This window comes from Asparagus officinalis, chromosome 5, assembly GCF_001876935.1.
Source record: "Asparagus officinalis chromosome 5, Aspof.V1, whole genome shotgun sequence".
NCBI classification, from domain to species: domain Eukaryota; kingdom Viridiplantae; phylum Streptophyta; class Magnoliopsida; order Asparagales; family Asparagaceae; genus Asparagus; species Asparagus officinalis.
This window is the reverse complement of record NC_033798.1, coordinates 125,812,929-125,833,870: the sequence shown is the minus strand read 5'-3', so window position 1 is coordinate 125,833,870 and position 20,942 is coordinate 125,812,929. Positions and strand designations below refer to the sequence as shown.

The window sequence follows — 20,942 nt, the reverse complement described above, 5'->3', positions numbered from 1 at the left end:
TTGGCTTTGGTCCTAACTGTTTAAAGGTTTGACCAAGATGGGAATTTGAGACGATCCTAACTGTTTAAAGGTTTGATCGTTCAATTTGTGGACCTCTCGTTCATGGAACGAATCGAGAGGGGATTTTGGCTTTGGTCCTAACTGTTTAAAGGTTTGACCAAGATGGGAATTTGAGACGATCCTAACTGTTTAAAGGTTTGATCGTTCAATTTGTGGACCTCTCGTTCATGGAACGAATCGAGAGGGGATTTTGGCTTTGGTCCTAACTGTTTAAAGGTTTGACCAAGATGGGAATTTGAGACGATCCTAACTGTTTAAAGGTTTGATCGTTCAATTTGTGGACCTCTCGTTCATGGAACGAATCGAGAGGGGATTTTGGCTTTGGTCCTAACTGTTTAAAGGTTTGACCAAGATGGGAATTTGAGACGATCCTAACTGTTTAAAGGTTTGATCGTTCAATTTGTGGACCTCTCGTTCATGGAACGAATCGAGAGGGGATTTTGGCTTTGGTCCTAACTGTTTAAAGGTTTGACCAAGATGGGAATTTGAGACGATCCTAACTGTTTAAAGGTTTGATCGTTCAATTTGTGGACCTCTCGTTCATGGAACGAATCGAGAGGGGATTTTGGCTTTGGTCCTAACTGTTTAAAGGTTTGACCAAGATGGGAATTTGAGACGATCCTAACTGTTTAAAGGTTTGATCGTTCAATTTGTGGACCTCTCGTTCATGGAACGAATCGAGAGGGGATTTTGGCTTTGGTCCTAACTGTTTAAAGGTTTGACCAAGATGGGAATTTGAGACGATCCTAACTGTTTAAAGGTTTGATCGTTCAATTTGTGGACCTCTCGTTCATGGAACGAATCGAGAGGGGATTTTGGCTTTGGTCCTAACTGTTTAAAGGTTTGACCAAGATGGGAATTTGAGACGATCCTAACTGTTTAAAGGTTTGATCGTTCAATTTGTGGACCTCTCGTTCATGGAACGAATCGAGAGGGGATTTTGGCTTTGGTCCTAACTGTTTAAAGGTTTGACCAAGATGGGAATTTGAGACGATCCTAACTGTTTAAAGGTTTGATCGTTCAATTTGTGGACCTCTCGTTCATGGAACGAATCGAGAGGGGATTTTGGCTTTGGTCCTAACTGTTTAAAGGTTTGACCAAGATGGGAATTTGAGACGATCCTAACTGTTTAAAGGTTTGATCGTTCAATTTGTGGACCTCTCGTTCATGGAACGAATCGAGAGGGGATTTTGGCTTTGGTCCTAACTGTTTAAAGGTTTGACCAAGATGGGAATTTGAGACGATCCTAACTGTTTAAAGGTTTGATCGTTCAATTTGTGGACCTCTCGTTCATGGAACGAATCGAGAGGGGATTTTGGCTTTGGTCCTAACTGTTTAAAGGTTTGACCAAGATGGGAATTTGAGACGATCCTAACTGTTTAAAGGTTTGATCGTTCAATTTGTGGACCTCTCGTTCATGGAACGAATCGAGAGGGGATTTTGGCTTTGGTCCTAACTGTTTAAAGGTTTGACCAAAATGGGAATTTTGTGAGGGAAGATTGATCTAAAGAGGTGATCGAATCTCATCTCAGCAAAAGAGTATTCGGAAGTCATAGTAGGAGTTTAGTGTTTATCACTTTGTTCATAATGATCGGGGTTATCCCTAAGAATATTACATTTAACATTCTTCCGGGAACTTCCCGTTACATGAATTATCCACCCCCAGCTTTCTTTGCAAAACTGGGTGTAACGAGGAGTACGTTATCCTCAGTCGCATGTTCGGGTTATCCTTAAGAATATAAGATTCTCCAGGAACTTCCCGTTATATAAATCATCCACCCCCAGCTTCCTTTGCGAAACCGGGTTTAACATTGTACTCAGTTGGATAATCGAGAAGCAGTTTATACTCATATGCTCTTTGGAGTGTGGGGAAACAGTTTATACTCGTGCACCCACTGGAGTTGTATGGTCGTCTTTACTCGACTTCTTTCGTCGTTATGACGCCGGAGTCAATTAGGGCTTGGATCTTGTTTTTTAGTCCGAAGCAAATCTCGGTGGGATGAAGAACCCTTCTGTGGTACGCACAGTAGTTTGGATCCGTAATCCTCTTAGCTCCATCCTGATCTTTAATAGGTGGTAGCTCGATTTTGTCATTAGCGAGGAGGTATTCCAAGATGGCTGGAGCTTCATCATCTTCGAAAGAATATTCCTTTTGAAACCTCGGATCGAGAGTCGCATTCTCAACGATTGCAGATGTCATTGGTTGGCCTCTCTCAGCTTTCTTTCTTTTAAGAAAGTGCTCAGCTTGTTCACCCCGAGATTTTAACTCCTTCCAAGTTGTGGATGGCACGACCCCCAGAGCTTCCAGGACATCGATGGAGAGGTTATTGTGGCATGTTTGCAGGATGAACTCCTCTGTAATAGGATCTCTGCAATTCATTGCTTTGTTACGAAAACGTTTGACAAAATTGTCAACTGACTCTCCGTCTTTTTGCTTCTCATCCAAAAGGGTTCCGATTGACACTTCGGTGTCATCATCGAAGAAGTTGCTGAGGAACAAACTTTCCATGTCATCCCAGCAATTGACGCTCTCTGGCTTGAGCCGTCGACCGGACCATTAAAGCCTCGTTTCCAGAGATCATGCCCAAATGAGACTTGAAATAAATCAAGTGCTGAATAGGCGAGCTCTTCCCCTCAAATGGTGTGAAGTTAATCAGATTGAACTTTGTCGGATACGGTATTGAATCCCATTCTCTTGGATAGGGACATGGAATACCCGTCTTTTTCACTTCTTGAGCCGTCATCAAAGCGTTGATTTTGTTTTCAAGCTCTTTCATTTTCTCGTCATCGTCTATGTCTTCATTTGAAGGACGTTGAAGAGAATGAGTTAGACCACCCCCTGTAAGAGGTGCCATTGAACCACCCCCAATATCATTATTGGGAGGGTGTGTTAAACCATCTGTTGAACCACCCCCAGTGTTATTATCATTGGGAGGTGTATCAGTCATAATGAGTTCATCCACTTCTGGATCACTGTCATCTACACCATTCTGAGTGTGGTGGCTGGACTCAGCTCGCTGACTGGACTCAGGAGGTTGAGGCCGTTGAGTTAGCACTTCTCTCATTTGTTGGATAGCTAACTCCATTTCTGTCTTCACTTCAGCTCTAATTTCTTCACGTTGTTTGGCTAGAGCTTCTTGAAGTATTTGAGCAAATTGATCAGAGGTGATCGTGAGTACTTCTCTGGTTTGTCCCGTGCTAGACATTGTATCATCAGAAGCAATGGCTGAACAAGTGTCCGATAATTCATCCTCTGATGACATCCCTTCATGCATTCTCTAATTGGAGTCGAGACATCCTTTGAGCAATTCTTGGATTGACTTTTCCTCTCGGGGAAAAGTCGGGATTTGAGTCACTTGAATGCCGCTTAGACTTTCTTTTATCAGCCACGTTGATAGTGACTTCAGGGAATTCATCATCTTGGGCAGCTGATTTTCTCTTACAGAAATACCTCGGCTTAAGCTTCGACATTTCGGTGAAAAGACTGTGGAATATCGAGACTCTTCGTGAGATGGCTTCTCGTTTGAAACAGTCACATTCTGATAGCATTGCTCTAATGAGTCGCGCACAGGAACAACAAGAGTTTATTTCCCGAATAACTCTCTTTCGAAAGTTATTCACAACCCCAACTTGATAATACGATTCATCGGTATGATTGCCAAAAAATCGTATCATCTGTTGGCATGACCTCCCAGGTATGACGATATCATTTGGTGAATGCGTCTTCTTCTGGGGGTGTAAAACCTTGTTGGCATTCTCAGGACAATTGGTTATGTCGGGAGTCACACGTTTAGAACCACCCCCTTGTGGGCATGGAATCTTAACGGGCTCCGATTGCTGATTTTGCACAACTCCATATTTTGGAATCCAAACTTTGTAGAGTTTTGGTGGTTCTTTGACCACCGTTTCTTTGTTTCTTTCTCGTCTTTGTTGTAAGAGAGCACGAGCATGAGCTGCGTTTGCACGACGCTTTTGTATACGTTCTTTGAGGGTCGAACGAGCCCTTTTGACGAGTGTCCATTCCTCCGTCGTGAATTGTGCAGAAACGTGAGTAGTTTGTCGTTGCGTTGAACAAACCACTTGTTGTTTCCTCGACTCTAAGTCCGCGTAATAACGAACTCCGTCGGTTTGTTCAAATGCCTTAACTATTTGGCGAGCACGGCGCTGACGCTGTCTCTGACGAGCCCTCTTCGTCAGTACCGGTGGGCTTTGATTCGATGACTCTTTAACTAGATAAGAGTCATTGTGAGCAGAGGTGTTGCGAGTAAAATCCTTAGCAACAATCCGGAGAGAGTCTTCACTTTGTGCCTTCTTTGGCATGTAGGTCTTCCTTAATTGTGAGATCCTCTTGTACTTACGAGACAATGAAGATCTTGAAGAGGATGATGAGAGATATTCCTCAAATTTGGTTTGGTCGAATTCGTATTCGACCATGGATTCAACTGGAATCTTGATCGGCTGCGACACGACGATCTCGGCAGCGAGACCGTTGGCTCCCACTGTGGTCACCAGTTTGTTTGCGTCAAAAGTTGGTTTTGTCATGGAATTCATTATATCTTCAGTCGATTACAATAAAAGAGATAGTCTTTTTATAAGACTTCTTTTACACAACAAAAGGAAAATTACAACTCTTGAGAAACAAACGCAGGATCGTTGTTTGGATCGCTGCTTGCGTGGGATCTTTGCCTGTGCCGGGAGCGCTTTGACTCGTGGACCACCAAATCACAGATTCTGATTGAACCGTGAGGGGTTTAATGATTCTTCCTTCGTTTATCGAAGTAAGAATTTGAAGCGAATATCTTATCGATGTAAGATGTTCACTCTTCTAAAGATCAAGTCAGAGCTTAGATCTCTAGGAATCGTCAAAAGCTTCTTGAAGATGTTTGTGAAGAAGGAAGACTCTCTCTTTTGCTCTAATTCACCAAAAGCTTAAGCTTTTTCTGCTCTAATCTACCGTCCCTCTCTTGGATGCTCTCTAATCAGCCCTCTTTTGTAACCGCCGTCCCACTACTTAAATACCATCTTTTTATGAGGTTAGTGGGCATGATTTTCGCTTGTAACTGCTTCCCCCACGTTCATAAGTGACCCCCAGCAGTTAATAAGCCATGTGGGCTGCACAAAACTCGAGAAAACTGTCAAAAATGACGTGTTCAACTTCCCAGTGGCCGCGGCAGTACGTGGTGTCGCGCATTGCCGCGGCAGTTACCACTGCCGCGCACCTCTCGAGTATTTTGGCTCTAACTTCCTCGTCCGATGTCGGAATAAGGTGATCCAAGATGCGTTGGAAAGCTGACGAAGAGATCTACAACTTTTATCTTTTGAGATTCTTCAGATTTGGATCATATCATGGCTTAAATGTGCAATATATTACCGCGGCAGTATACACTGCCGCGCACCTCCGATGCAGTTTGCGACCTCTCGGGTATTTTGGCTCTAACTTCCTCGTCCGATGTCAGAATGAGGTGATCCAAGATACGTTGGAAAGCTATCGAAGAGATCTACAACTTCGCATTGGCGCTTCACTATGTTTATGTAACGCCCCCGCCCCAGAATCCCGGAGTCGGTCGCTATTAGCAATCTGATGGACTGGCCTCTACAAACCACCAGCATGTATTTTAGGCACGTTTTTGTCCTCAATTACGTGCTCCCGTGAAAAACTTCCCTAGGGGGTCAGCCCATCCTAGTATATTTCTGCCAAGGCCATAGCGACTGCTTAAGCTTTAGAGTTTCTAAAGAGTTGGGTTTCCCGGAAAAGAAGAATGGCATCTTGTGTATGAGTATTGCCATACAATTCCTATCAATACTAATGCACATCAGCCCTCTGCAACGGGTTGGGGTATTACATTACTCCCACGCACTTAAACTCACAACGTCCTCGGTTGTGGGCCAATCATATCATCTCAAGACGTACCATTCCGTGTGAGATTCTAGAGGTGGCTGCCTAACGGCCTCAAGAGGTGGCTCCCGCCCTCTCGACGTAGCACTTTGCGCCGCATAGCACTTAGCTCTCACAATTCCGGTTGGCTTTGCTCTGATACCATTTGTAACGCCCCGCCCCAGAATCCCGGAGTCGGTACGCTATTAGATCTGATGGACTGGCCTCACAAACCACCACATGTATTTTCAGCACGTTTTGTCCTCACTTACGTGCTCCCTGAAAAACTTCCCAGGGGGTCACCCATCCTAGAATTTCTCCAAGCCAAGTACGCTTAACTTTGGAGTTTCTAAGAGTTGGGTTCCCGAAAAGAAGATGCATCTTGGTGATATGAGTATTCCAATCAAATCTATCAATACTAATCACATCACCCTCTCAAGGGTTGGGGTATTACAGTTTATTTGCGCGACACCTTGTACTGTCGCGCTGTTGCCGCGGCAGTGTACACTGCCGCGCACCTTCGATGTAGTTTGCGACCTCTCGGGTATTTTGGCTCTAACTTCCTCGTCCGATGTCGGAATGAGGTGATCCAAGATGCGTTGGAAAGCTATCGAAGAGATCTACAACTTCCCATTGGCGCTTCACTATGTTTATTTGCGCGACACCTTGTACTGTCGCGCTGTTGCCGCGGCAGTATACACTGCCGCGCACCTCCGATGCAGTTTGCGACCTCTCGGGTATTTTGGCTCTAACTTCCTCGTCCTATGTCGGAATGAGGTGATCCAAGATGCGTTGGAAAGATATCGAAGAGATCTACAACTTCCCATTGGCGCTTCACTATGTTTATTTGCACAACATCTTCCACTACCGCGCAAATACGCTTCAGTGTTTCTTGTCGTGGGTGTTCATATTGTTCTTCTATGTTGTCTAGCTTCCTTTGAATGATCCCCTTTGATTAAGAGAATGACGTTTATCGCCTCTTCTTTGTCTTGAGTAGTATTTGGATATCTGTAAGTATTTTTTGACGCCTACATATATACCGGTCGATATTTAATACATTGCCTATAAGAGTAATATTTAAAGATATAAGTTCCTTGATTTTAGATCTTCAATAATTATATATTATTCCCTCAAAATTTTGAAACTAATATTGAATTATTAAAAATTTGAGGGACAAAAATATAAACAAGCCAAATTTAAAAGTGTTATTTTTTTGAAAACTCTCTCAACTATGGGAATTGTCTCAAAAATCCCACTCAATTGATTTAATTAGACAAAACACCTAAACTATGAGGGTATTGTAGATAACCCCTCTTAACTTTGGTGCGATTTTAGAAAACACCCCTCGACTATAGCGTGTCTCATAAAAACTCCTCTGATCTTTTACACTTCTCTTAACAAATCCCTTAATGTATTACTTGAATATGTGATTTTGAGAAAATACCCTCTTGAAGAAAGCTATTTTACTTAAAAAGAAACTCCCAACCGATTATAAAAGGACAACAACCAATTTATTTTTTCTTTTCCCCTCTATATCTCCTCTTTTTCTTTAATCTAGCAAAAAATAAGCTAATTCTTTTATGGTTGAATGATATTTTGTTCTTTTCAAATCAAATACTTATCATATAATAGATTAGACTCAATGATATTAGTTTTGAGCGGTTAAGTGAGAAAAGTTTATAGGGTTAAATAAAAAATTTGAAGTTGAGATAGATTATCTACAATACCCTAAATTTGACGAAGATTTACTCAGTTTCAAAGTTAGCAATTTTTGTGGTCAAAGGTCTGAATTCGAGGCAATTTTTGTGGCCAAAGGTCCGAATTCGAGGTTTGCCACCCATGACTCTTAAGTGTCCTACTAACCTGGTGGCTTGATGGGGGTAGGGGGGCTAGTTCACCCAGGTTTTCCTTGTATCCCAAAAAATAATAGCCGAGTTTTTTTTTTTTTTTGACATTGCCCCTCATAGCTGAGAGGAAGCTTTCTAAAGTTAACCCTTAAACAAAGCGCAACTTAAGGGACATGTGACATCATTCTTATAAAAGTGGATTTTATAGCAAGTATATCACTCTATAAACTCATTTGGGTTATGTGTCCTAAGATTTATCCTCTACATCAACTCTGAAAACCTTTTGCTACAAAAATCTCTAAGAGAAATTTAATCTTTATTTGCGAGGAGTATATGATCTTTGTGATTCTACCTTGTCTTTCGTGATTTGTAATAAACTATTTGACAAGAAAAATTAAATTGTTCATTTTATAGTTATCGCTTTTTTAGAAGTTTATGAAGCACATAGCTTGGGTATGAATATTGTTGCGAATATTAGATTCTCTAACTCCTTAACCTAAATTTTTGGATGTTGTTTGACGTTGGATAGATCTGAATTATTTATTAAAATATAATTCATAGTGTATAATATGTATAAATCATTCTCATATTATATTTTATAATTTTGTGAAACTAGAGAGTAATCATTTTGACAAATCTATTAATTAGTTGGGAAAATATAGAAAGACTACAATATCAAATTTTGGAATTGATTATATAATTTATGTTTTCTTTTTTGATTGAATTTGTAACTTCTAGCAAAGAAAATTCTAGAAAAAATGTTTTGAATATCTATAAAACTTGGTCACCGGATAAACAACAGTTAGAAGTAAACAATAGGTGAAAGTGATTTCTTTTTAGTTAAACAAAATCATATATGACCGGATAAAACCATTTTACTTTGATGAATTCAAGAATTTATTTTTATCATTAATAATAATATTTTCTTGATATTGGTCCCTTACATCATTAATATTTTAAAATTAGATCTTTAAGTCATTAAATTGCTCTTAAGTCATTAATATTTTAAGATTTTTTCCTGTGGAAGGTAAAATGTTGAAACCAACAAGATATTATACATGAAAATATCCAATTTTTTTTAATATATTATCATAATCATAAACCTTTTTTGCAACTATGTTATAGTAAATAAATAAACTTAAAATAAATAATTAAGATATTTGACCACGTACAGTGTACGTGCATTCCACCTAGTTAAGTCAGCTACGAAGGGTTCGACAATGAGAGATGAGTCACAATCAACAACATTGAGACCTATCTCACACATATGATTTCATTGGGTTTTTTCTAAAGGATTTAACTGCACCAAAATATCATGTAGTTTCCCTACCCTGCACTTATATATCCTCACTTGTTTTTATGGCACTTGTATACCCTAAAGTTTTTATAACTTACACTTATATATCTTCACTTATTTTTTTGGCAGCATTTAACACTTTGATGTTTTTAAAACTTGCGGTTAAATACTCTAAAATTTTTAAAACTTACATTTAGATGTTCTCAATTATGCAAAAGCGAGAATTTCTGATGGCACGATAAAAAAAACATACGGATGAACAAATACTCCCCGTCCCTTTGTGAAATAAAATTGACCCGGTAAGAGAGAAAAGACCGGCTTGTTTAGGTCCAAATCCGATAGACTATTGAATTTTAAATTCTTAGGTGGTATTCTTAAAATTTATAATATGCTCATGGTTTGCTCCAAGCACCTCTTTTGGTGAAATGCACATTGCAGCTTAAATTAATTCCTCTTGCTCCCCCCCCACGGCGATGCCAATTGCAAAGGAAACTCCAAGGCCAACTTCATCCGCAATCAGCTTGCATCAACTCGATATCAAGCACTTACAGAACGAACCCTGCCTCAAACCTCATTGAGATAGGATTCTCAAACAATAAAGACATTGAAAATTTTTATAACAAATGATCACATACGAACCGCATTTTGAACACAGAAAATGACTAAAAATTACACTAAGCGCTAAAACCGAACATCCTCATTCTCTTTTCACTCATGACCATCTTATTATTATCATAAACTAAAAGACGGGTCTAACTTAACGGAGGAGATGACCTATAACAAAATGGAATGGAAGAATTGAATTCATATATAGCCGACCCCAAACATTTGGGACAAAGGCTTGGTTGCTGCTGATGTATAACTAAAAGACCAACTCGAAAGACCTCTAAAATATGTAAAAGAAAGCCACGAACGAAGTTCACAACTAAAATAAATCCACAAGCCACAAATTTCACCCAGACATTAACTTCATAACCAAACACAACTATAGCTGACAGTAGCAAATCATTTTAAAAATCACACAACTGTGGTTTCCTTATCCCAAAAGCCAGAAATATCAACTTAAAATCAAAGATGCAAGCTAGTATCCATTCAATCTCAAGTATGTAGCATGAACGCTGCCTCAACTTCATCGATGCAGAAGTTCCAGGCAATAAACATAACACGTGATCCAACGTAAACATCCCTTTTAAACGCAGAAAGAAAATGACTAAACCATACTAAACACAAAAGCCGAACATTTTCATTCTCTTTTCCCTCGTCACCATTTTATCATCATCATCTACCTATCATAGAAGTTTAGGTGATCATCAACTAAAAAGACTCCTACCATCTCAACAACCTCTAAATAAGTGAAAAAGGAGCACGGCAAAAGTATTGCTCAAACAATATGCAAGAATTATAACAAGGGATGTAGATAAAAGGATTGATGAGCGTATTGGTTCTCTGATCTCGATCGATCTTAATTAAAGATCTTGAAGAGGATGCCTCCGTGGGTGGCAAAGAAAGGGGCAAAGACAAGGGATTCAACGGCCATGAGCTTGATGAGAATGTTGAGAGATGGGCCTGACGTGTCCTTCAGTGGATCACCAATGGTGTCACCAATAACTGCAGCTTTGTGAGGGTCTGATCCTTTAGGACCGAGAGTTCTTGCGTGCTCTGAAGCTCCAGCCTGATCAACAAGATTAGAAGGCAACAATTACTTTATAAGAAATAGCACACTTCAATGCGCAATCAAGTCATGAGTTCCATGTTGCGAGGTTTGGGAATTATGAGTTAGCCAAGAGAAGCTATGTTTAGGGGGCAAAAGTGAAATAAATTTGTCGAAGGTGGTGACAACATCCAAATGATGAGTTGAAAGCATTATTAGCAATGAGGCGGCGTAAATTTACAATTTAAAAAAAAATGAATGCAACAAAAAGGTTGCAAATCAATTGTTCACTGAAGAAACTGTGGAATGAGGAAGGACAAAAGGTACAAAGGAATTGCAGAAACAACAAGATATAATGAAGAAAGTAGGTAATGCAAAAACAAGGTGCAGTATTTATAGAAGAGAAGTGTCTCAATGTGTAAGAAGACGAGCCTCCATAATTGGGACGAAAAAAACAGTATCAGTACAAATTTTAAATTCAAAGATCAAGCTTGGGAGTTGCAGGCAATAGACTTTACCTCAATGTACTTCTTCGCGTTGTCCCAAGCACCACCAGTGTTAGATGCAGAGATAGCAATCTATCAAACATTATAAAAGGAAAAATAATCAATTACGGTCTTCACGGATGTTCAATTTGACTATTGAGGATTCAACCAACAAACCTGAACTCCAGAGACAAGAGATCCAGCAAGGACCCCAGATAGAGTCTCAACACCAAAGAGAGCTCCAACAATGATAGGAGTAAGCATAACAAGAGCACCAGGAGGGATCATCTCCTTGATGGAAGCATCAGTGGAGATCTTCACACAGGTAGCATAATCAGGCTTTGCAGTTCCCTCCATGAGACCAGGAATAGTGTTGAACTGCCTTCTGACTTCCTCCACCATCTTGAGAGCTGCACTGCCAACGCTCTTCATTGTCATGGCTGAGAACCAGTAAGGAAGCATAGCACCCACAATGAGACCAATGAAGACTTTAGGGGTTAGAACATCGACAGTTGAGATTCCTGCTCGGCTCACGAAAGCACCGAATAGGGCCAGGGACACTAGGGCAGCGGAACCAATGGCAAAGCCCTAAAAACAAAGAAGAACATGCACAATCAAGTAAAGGTTTGCATCAATTAGGGAACCAAATAGCTAATGATGTTCTGAAGGATAAACGGAAAAAAGAAATGCATCAATTAGGAGAGGTGATAACATTATAATTTAATGGAGCAAGAGGCAGGCCTCAAAGCATGGTTGGAACTACTTAAAAAATTACCCTGAACAAAACTGAATGGAAGAATATGATTCATGTAAAAATTTGGGATATGTTGTCGTTGAAAAAAACTAGCAACAGATGATATATAGACACCCACATGCACTATCAAGGCAATAATAGCTAAAGTCAGTAATAATAACCTATAACTGTTTAGAGCAATTCACAATTCAGTATAAACAACAGAGTTTTAAGTGAACTTCGAAGTACCATTCAAAAGAGTCCAGATATTGAGAAAGCCAATGCTAGTACTGATTACTTCATAAAAAATTAGTAGTTATGTCTCAAAAAGACCAAAAAGACCCCTCCTTGGATGCATCCCTTAACCAGACTAGGGCAACACACATGTATTGCAGCTATACTTCCCATAGTGACAGTTATATTGCATACCGACTACATAAATCAAGACAGGATAGCTAAAGGCAATACCTTTCCAATAGCAGCAGTGGTGTTTCCTGCAGCATCAAGAGCATCAGTTCTCTCACGAATCCTGTGGCTCATCCCCGCCATCTCTGCAATGCCTCCAGCATTGTCACTGATAGGACCATAAGCATCAATTGCCAATCCAGTGGCAATTGTGCTCAACATTCCAAGAGCAGCAACAGCAATACCATACATCGCAGCCAAGCTGAAACTAACAAAAATGCTGATGGCAATGGCAAATATTGGAATAATGACGGACTTGTATCCCAGAGCAAGCCCAAAGATAACGTTAGTAGCTGCTCCAGTTCTGCAAGAATCAGCAACATCCTGCACAGGGCTGCAATGAAGACAGATGTGTTACTTACCAATCAAAAGAGACTGAGAAATAGAAAAAGTAAAGAACAATAATCACCTGTATGCATTGCTAGTGTAGTATTCAGTAACAAAGCCAATAACCAGACCAGCCCATAAACCAATAGCAACACAGAAGAAAAGCTCCCTGCCAATTCCAACTCAACAAATTAGATAACAATATATGAAACAAGACTCAACGGTAGCTCCCTGTCAATTCCGACTGAAAAAAATTAGATAATTATATGAACTATTTTAAAATAGTTTTGGCTTACCAGTTCTTCACTTCCTTCTGGACACCAAAATTGAAGATAGTGAAGGAAGCTGGAAGAGCTACCCAACTAACAACAGCGATTCCAACAGTCATAAGTGCAGTAGAGATAATGAGCTGCTTCTTCAGTGCAGGCTCAATCTCCTTCACCGCCTTAATTTCAAAAAAGTCAGTTGCAAAGAGAGTCGTGATCAGACAGACAATAATGCCCATGGAGCTGATAAGGAGGGGGTACATCATTGCAGTAAATTCATGGTTGATCCCAAAGGAAGATATTGAGGCAACAACAAGGGCAGCACAGGATGACTCAGCATAAGAGCCAAAAAGATCAGAACCCATCCCAGCAATATCCCCAACATTATCACCAACATTGTCAGCAATAACCTGTTAGAATATTGATTACTTAGAAGAGGAGCATCCAAGGAAAAAAAATAAAAATTTAGACGTTTTAGCATGAGTTGAAAGCTTGTACTAGAACTCCGCCAATAGCAAAAAAGAACACAACCAAAAAGACGAAAGTAGGACACCATGAGACCTTCCTATACATTTATCTAATCCCAAATGTCAAATTTTAGGCTGCATTCTAATGCTCTTACACACTGAACTTTGCATTGGATTGTTTCACTTACCTCACAATCCATGTTCTTTTATAGGCTCAGCAAAGCAAGCGCAACTGCCTAAATTAATTCAAAAGAATATGAAATAGATTTAAATTCAATCGCTCAATTAGACCTCAAAAGATTATTGGGTTGGGTAAGGATCATTAAACATCTTACCATATGTAGCATCCAGTTATCCCTTTAACCAGATATCTAGTGTAAGGAAAGGAAAGGAATTCACTTAACGACAGCCAAATCCTCCAAACACTAAGAAACTTTTGAATGATTATTACACCATACGAATGATTATTACACCATACGCTTCGACACGTGGGGGAAAAATTAGAAGAGTTATGGAGCAAGAAAAAGTTGCCAATTACTATCTAAATGCATGATCCTAAAATTTTAAAATGGATAAGCAGGTGGGGTCTTGGGGTACACTACTCACTGTGTCACCTAGTTTTTAACGAAAATTTTTAGTTATTTCGCACAATCGTGGAAATTTCTCATCCAACTGACCACTTCTAACGCAGTAACTTTAGGAACATTTGATTTCTTACAAACTTAGTTAGCCATGTAGTTTGGAATGAATTGGGAATATCAACTAACAACCAAGAGGACAGAATAATATCAAATAAGATTCTAGTCCGAAAATTATTTTTGACTTAGTAGCAACTAAATTCCTTAAAAGCATTGATAGCAGAAAATTGGAAAAGAATCTAAAGATGTCAACAGGAGAAGATATTCTTACAGCAGGGTTCCTGGGATCATCCTCAGGGATGTTCCTCTCGACCTTGCCAACAAGATCAGCACCAACATCAGCTGCTTTAGTATAAATACCTCCACCAACTCTTCCAAAAAGAGCCATGGAAGACCCACCAAGCCCATAACCGGTAATAGCCTCAAAGAGACCCTCCCAGTCTTCTCCATAATATATTTTAAATAAATTAATGGTGATGAACAATACAAGAAGCCCATTGGCAGCAAGCAAGAAGCCCATCACTGCGCCAGATCTGAATGCAGTGATAAAAGCCTTGCCAACACCCTTCCTTGCTTCTAACGTAGTCCTTGCATTGGCATAGGTCGCAATCTTCATGCCAAGGAAACCAGAAACCACAGAGGTGATAGCACCGAGCACAAAGGAAGCAGTGCTGAAGATGGCATTAGCCAAAGCAGGCTTGCACATCATCGACTTGTTGTAGGTGCATGGTTGGCTTGCAGTGCTGAAGCCTTCCACGGACCCAAGGAAGACGAAGATAAGCACCGCAAAAGCAACCATAAAGATTCCAACATATTGATATTCCGTGAAAAGGAAAGAAGTAGCTCCTAATAACACGATAAGTTTGGTGTCAAACCACAAGCATTCCATCATGATAAGCAAACAATAAACTTTCTGGAAAAATAAAATCTCAAAAGGTTCAGTAAAGTAACAGCACTCACAGGATTATTGTAAACAATAAATGCTATTAACTCTCTAGAGTAATGTTTTAATATACAACACAATAAGAACACATAGCAGGCTGACCGCAGAAATGCAACAAAAATACCAAGTAGAGGATGAATTTTGTTTGGCAACTGAACAGAAAAGAAGTTCAGGCAACTTTTACAAAGATCAGGTTACACAGTAGATGGACAGCTTTACTCCTAGATCTTAATAGTATGAATCACTTGAATGGAACAAAAATGTGAAGAACTAAAACTGAAAGGACTTATATGTAGAAAAATAAAGGAGATAAAACAGTTTTGAGTTTGTTTGTAATAAAGTTTATATTTACCTGACAGTCAGTAAATAATAGTAAATGAAGGCAACGAAGTTAGCAAAATAACTCTTTAAGTAAGAACAAGTAATAAATATATAGAATAGTTAAACTGGGAATCTTCCTTCCTTTTCCTTTTTACCAGGTACTTTGTAAACAATAGTGAGATAGCAAACAAAATGAAGAAAACTGAGTTAGCAAGCAAAGTAACACTATAATAAGTAAAAAATATGCAGTATTGTTAAACTAGGAAATTTCACATGAAGAACGTTGCATTTATTTGACCAATTTCATTATAAATCTTGACTATCTTTAGAACTTGAATGGAACATAATTGTGAACCATATAAATATGTGACTGGCATGTATAAAATAAAGCAATTAAATCAGTTAAAGTAAGTTCCAATACTGCATATCCCGAGCTAGAGTAAACAATAGTACAGGCACAATATGTGTAAACGTAATTACACTAGTGGTTACAGTTAATGACAGCTGCAGAAGACATTTTGATGCCAAACTAGAAGACAATAACAGAACAGAAACGCAGAATGAAATTATAAGATCCGTAAGAGTAACCTAAGTATGAGTCAAAAATTAATAGGTTTTGACACCCACCCAACAAAGAGTTGTCAAGTAAATTTAGTAGTAAACAAATCCAAAAGAAGATACAGCCACAATATGCAGTCCAGTGAAAGGATACTCGAGCACTTAGATGTGCTAGCACACTGACAAATTGGATAATAAGCAGAAAGATTCTGAAATAGGAATATAGAAAGGTAAAAAAAACAGATATTTTTATAGTTTAACTACTCAAAATCAAATCTAGAAAAAAAAATTACAATTTATCAGATCCAACTACAATTATTAAATTAAACATTCTTTTATGCATAAATATCAAACACAAAAAACAGATAAGATAAAGAAATAAAACTAAACTAAATCATTAAAAGAGCAAAAGTTACACTTAGTGCTCAAGAAACTCCGTAGATTAATATTTAATAATCATAACAATCACGAAGACTAATAACACAAAAAAGAAAATAACTGAACTTTCTTAAATTAAAAAAAAAGACAAAGAAACAAAAGATAAAATTGCTAATAATTGAACAAAACCTCAAATTTGCAACTCTAAAATCAATTTTAAGGTAATAAAAAAACGACTACGACCAACTGCAACTCTAATTAGTTAAAAGATCTGCAAGAAACTACGAGAATAAAACCAAGTTCATCAAAGTAAACCCCTAAAAATCGAACTTTAAGCTCCTCAAGCACATCCAAAATGGAAAAATCAAGTAAATCAAAACTCAATTACAAGACAAGGTAGCAGTCTTATTCTTAAAGACGAAAAAGATATAATCTTTTAACCTGCACAACGCAGCACAAGTAATTTCCGAACTGAAATAAGAAAATTCAATCAAGTTCAAAACACCCTAAGCGCTAAAAACAAACAATACCCTATTCGACTAAAAACAAGATCTAAACTCCAGAAAAAGACTCAGCCTTCAAATAAAAAACAACCAGATCCAAAACCCTAGCCTTATCTGCATTTCACCTCACCTTCAGAAATCGCATTCTGAATTTCCGCGCACTTCACGACAACATTATGATCATTAAGCCCCTCCTCCTCCTCGATTAGGTAATCGCCATACCCATTCTTCTTGCTACCGTGCGCCGTCGGCGACTGCGCCTCCGGCGAGACCTTCACCTTGGAGACGATAGCCCACTGGACCAGCGAGAACACGATCCCGATCAACGCCGCGACCGGAATCAAGATCTCCGTCAAGAGATCGGAGAGGACCGCCGCTCCCATCGCAACAAAACCTAGATGGAGATCTATAAACGAGAGAAAAAAAAAGGGGGGCGGATCCAAAAGAGCTCGCTTTGAGAGTGTACGAGGGTTTCTCGAGGGAGCGATGAGCTCTTTATATAGAGCGAGCGGGTTCGATTTAGGGCACTTCAACGAGTTTAATTACAGCTGATGATGTTTATCTTTGTTTTTGGTATCAGGGTTAATTATGGTAAGTATAATCCCCCTTATTTTTATATTCGGCTGTTTTTTTTTTCGATTTCGGTCCCTGCTCTTTAATAATTTGACTCAGTCCCTCAAATCATTCACCTTGCTCTTCAGTCCTTCAATTTTTTTTTATCGCTTAGCTGTCACTATCGACTAATTTAGAAGGAATATTCCATTTAACTTGACCTTTTATTATTGATTTCTATCTATACCATTTTGCTCAAGTTAATCGAAACTCAAATTCATTCATTTGTTTATCCTCGCTAGTGTGAACACAGTGCAAAGCACGACATACGGTACATTAATTTTTTTTCTACAGCAATCCCATTTTGAATGCTACACTAATTTTTTTTAAAATTACTACGGTATCCCATCTCTGCCTCAGTTTTTTTCAAAAATGCTACAATATTCCATATGCTTCAGTATTTTTTCGAAAAAGAACGCCACAGTACCCTGTTTCCTGCTTGCTACGGTAAATGTTACTATAGCATTTACTGTAGCATAAATAGTAAATTTTGAGTTCTCCCAATTGTATAGAGGAATAGATATCCATTTTATCCTTATTTCTTTCTAGAAAATATTTCTTTTAAGAGCTAAAATCAATAAAATCCTTTAAAGACTTTTTGTAGCCTCAAATTTAAGCGCTAGGTTAAAAGTAGTTCAACCTTAGTTTGAGAATGTTTCAAACTCATCAACGGACTGACTAGAAATAACTGTACAGATTTTGGGACTAAACAACAATTTCAATGATTTGATGGTTGAGCTTCTACTTAAATGAAAGATTCCAAGGGACCGAATGCCAAAAAAAAAAGTCTGTCATGGTTATCCGCCGGAGTATTTTAGTTTTAAGTCGCGCATTAAAAGTGGATAGGTTAATAATGGAGATCTTAATTGAGGTAAAAAGATAAAGATAGCATGCTGACGTGTACGTGACTCCCGACGCCTCAATTTTCGTGCTAATACTTATCTTTAATGACGGGTTTGATGTGTGGTTAATTAGCTAAGTTTTAACGATTGAGATTGTTTTGAGATTCCTCGCGTGCCAAATGGACGAACGCGATTGACTCCAATAAACTTTGATGATCGCCTACCGTATTACTTTATGATGATTAATTAATATAATAATACAGTTACGTGTGACCTCCTCCGTTAAAAAAGGAGAGCGGATGGCGTACGACTCCTCTGACTGACAGGTGGGCCCGTGTCATGGTGAGGAACCGTCTAGAATATGGTGAATTCTTGGACTGGTTGCGGATAACAAAAAGGTTTGGGTAAAATTTCACATAACTCACAATCTTTTGGTTTATTTGAGATAACCAATGAACTTTAAGAATGACGGTTAACCCCCTGACTTTTTGGCGTTTCACAAAATCCCAGGCTTTTTGCGATTTGAGTTTTTGAAAGCCTGGTCGTGGTTTTCTGAAAACTTGAGGATTTTGAAAATAATATCAGGGGGGTGTTTGTTTCAAATCCTATAATTTTAGGATATGAATTTTACCATGGGATTTAAAATCCATATGTAGTTTGTTATGGGTTGGGATTTCTAAAACTTTGTTTGTTTCAACAATGTTTTGTGATTTGAAATACTATAATTTATAATATTTTTGTTTGTTTCAAACTTTTTAGAATTTAAAATCCATAATTTGTATAAAGCTTTTGAAACCCACCCCACATCCCACATAAAAAAGATGATTTTACAAATCCTTAAATATATTATTTTTTTATTACTTGGGGATTTAATATCCTAAAACTTATTTTGAAACAAACAAGTCTTATGGAATTCTAAAACCCTAATAAACCTCTTTTTACATCCCAAAACTTGAAATTCACACCATATCCTAAAACAATGAAACAAACACCCCCTTAATGGTTTCAGAATTTTTGGAAAATAATGTTTGAAAGTTTGGGATTGTTATGTCAAAAAAAAAAAATATAGCTAGCACGTTGAGGAAACTCTGAACACTTTTGAGGGTTATGCAAAACATGCAAAGTTACAGCTTTGGTAAGGGTGTTTTTAGGTAATACGGAAAGTGTCGACGTGTCATTATCTGAACCGTCGAGTGCTTCGTGAGGGTGTTTTTAGAAAGTTGGACGGCAGAGGCGAGCTCATGGGCAAACAACGCGAAAGCAACGGCTCGGAATGGTCGAGATCGAGATGCCTGACGTCTACGGCGGCGCGTAGTAGCAACCGTAGGCGTTCAGCTTTTGAGCGGGTTGTTTTTACGGATTTCATTTCTTTATTGTTTTCCCTGATTAAATAAAAGTGTCAATTTCCGTTTCAGAAGAGGGGCCTAACTTTGGGGTGGTTGCAGATAGCCCCCCGTCTTAACTATCTCGATTTCACAAAGCCCAATGAACTTTGAGGGTCATTGCACGTGACCCCCTTGTACTCCTGTTATTCTGCTAAACCCCCTTGAGAATTTAGCACTTTAACCTCCAGAGTGGCATCTGTTAGTCTAACGCATCATATGTCAAGCACGTAATAATGACCACAATCTGTTAGAGAATTTTAGTATTCCCACCTACTACAATATGTGCAATTCCGAAGTTAAACACACAATCAACAAGATAGAAAATGACCATAATCAAGAAAAAAAAAACACCGAGATTTACGTGGTTCGACCTACGTCCACGGGGCAATAATACGAGAAATTACTATGTATCCGGGAGAACTATAAGAGGAATCACTCAGCTCTCGTCTCTTAATCTCTCAACCTCACATACATAATCAACTCTCATATTATCTCCAAAGCCCCCTCCTTACAATCTTTTGAACGAACAAATACTATGAAACACTCTCCCAATGATGTAATCTTTTGCACGGACAAAGACTACGAAACTCTCGCCTCTCGCACAATATTCTTGAATTAAGTTATACCCTCCGGTAACTCTAGATTATAAGAATACCGGCTCTCTCTTCTCTGGTTTTTTCCCTCCAACAATAGAATAATATATATAGAGAAGGGTGTTGCTACAGGGACCCAAATAGGGGACAGGTGAGGTGTCAGCCCATGGGGGCTTGATGCATTGTTCATGAACAGTGCATCAAGCCCCCATGGGCTGACACCTCACTTGTCCCCTCAGGGGTCCCCTATTTTGGGGTCCCTGAGGAGTTTTCCTATAGGGAAACCAGAACCTTATCTCTAGTTTGACTTCCTAATTAGAGTAGGATTCAAACTCCTAATAATGATGAGACCAAATCTACTAATCATGATAGATCTCCTACCCTATCTAATTCTCATGAAGTTATACAAAGAATCGAAGACACGATCCTAACACCGTCAATCGTAAAAAAAAAGAAAAGAAAATAAATAATAAAAATGATACTATCTTGATGGTCGTCTCTACATCAAAAAATCTTCGAAGAGTTTGTGGGATAACAAAAGTTGACGGGCTACGCGCAAAACCACTCCAAATTCACTGGTTCTTGTGGAATAAAATAGCCAAGCGGCTATCTGCAAAACCCTCAAAGTTCAAGTTTGGAATTAACCATTTAGATCTATTCATGCTCAAATAGAAAAACATTAAAACTGCATTTAAT

The 20,942-nt window shown here is 38.8% G+C and overlaps 1 protein-coding gene across 1 annotated transcript; it reads right to left on the bottom strand.

Annotated features, from left to right (window-relative positions):
* Positions 10,142-17,282, bottom strand: LOC109841169 (pyrophosphate-energized vacuolar membrane proton pump-like). Its single transcript, XM_020410051.1, has 8 exons — positions 16,945-17,282; positions 14,383-14,957; positions 13,037-13,416; positions 12,823-12,909; positions 12,417-12,747; positions 11,393-11,803; positions 11,249-11,308; positions 10,142-10,751 (listed from the first exon to the last, which is right to left on the bottom strand). Exons 1-8 carry the CDS (start codon positions 17,195-17,197, stop codon positions 10,542-10,544), a joined length of 2,307 nt encoding a protein of 768 aa, XP_020265640.1. The 5' UTR covers positions 17,198-17,282; the 3' UTR covers positions 10,142-10,541.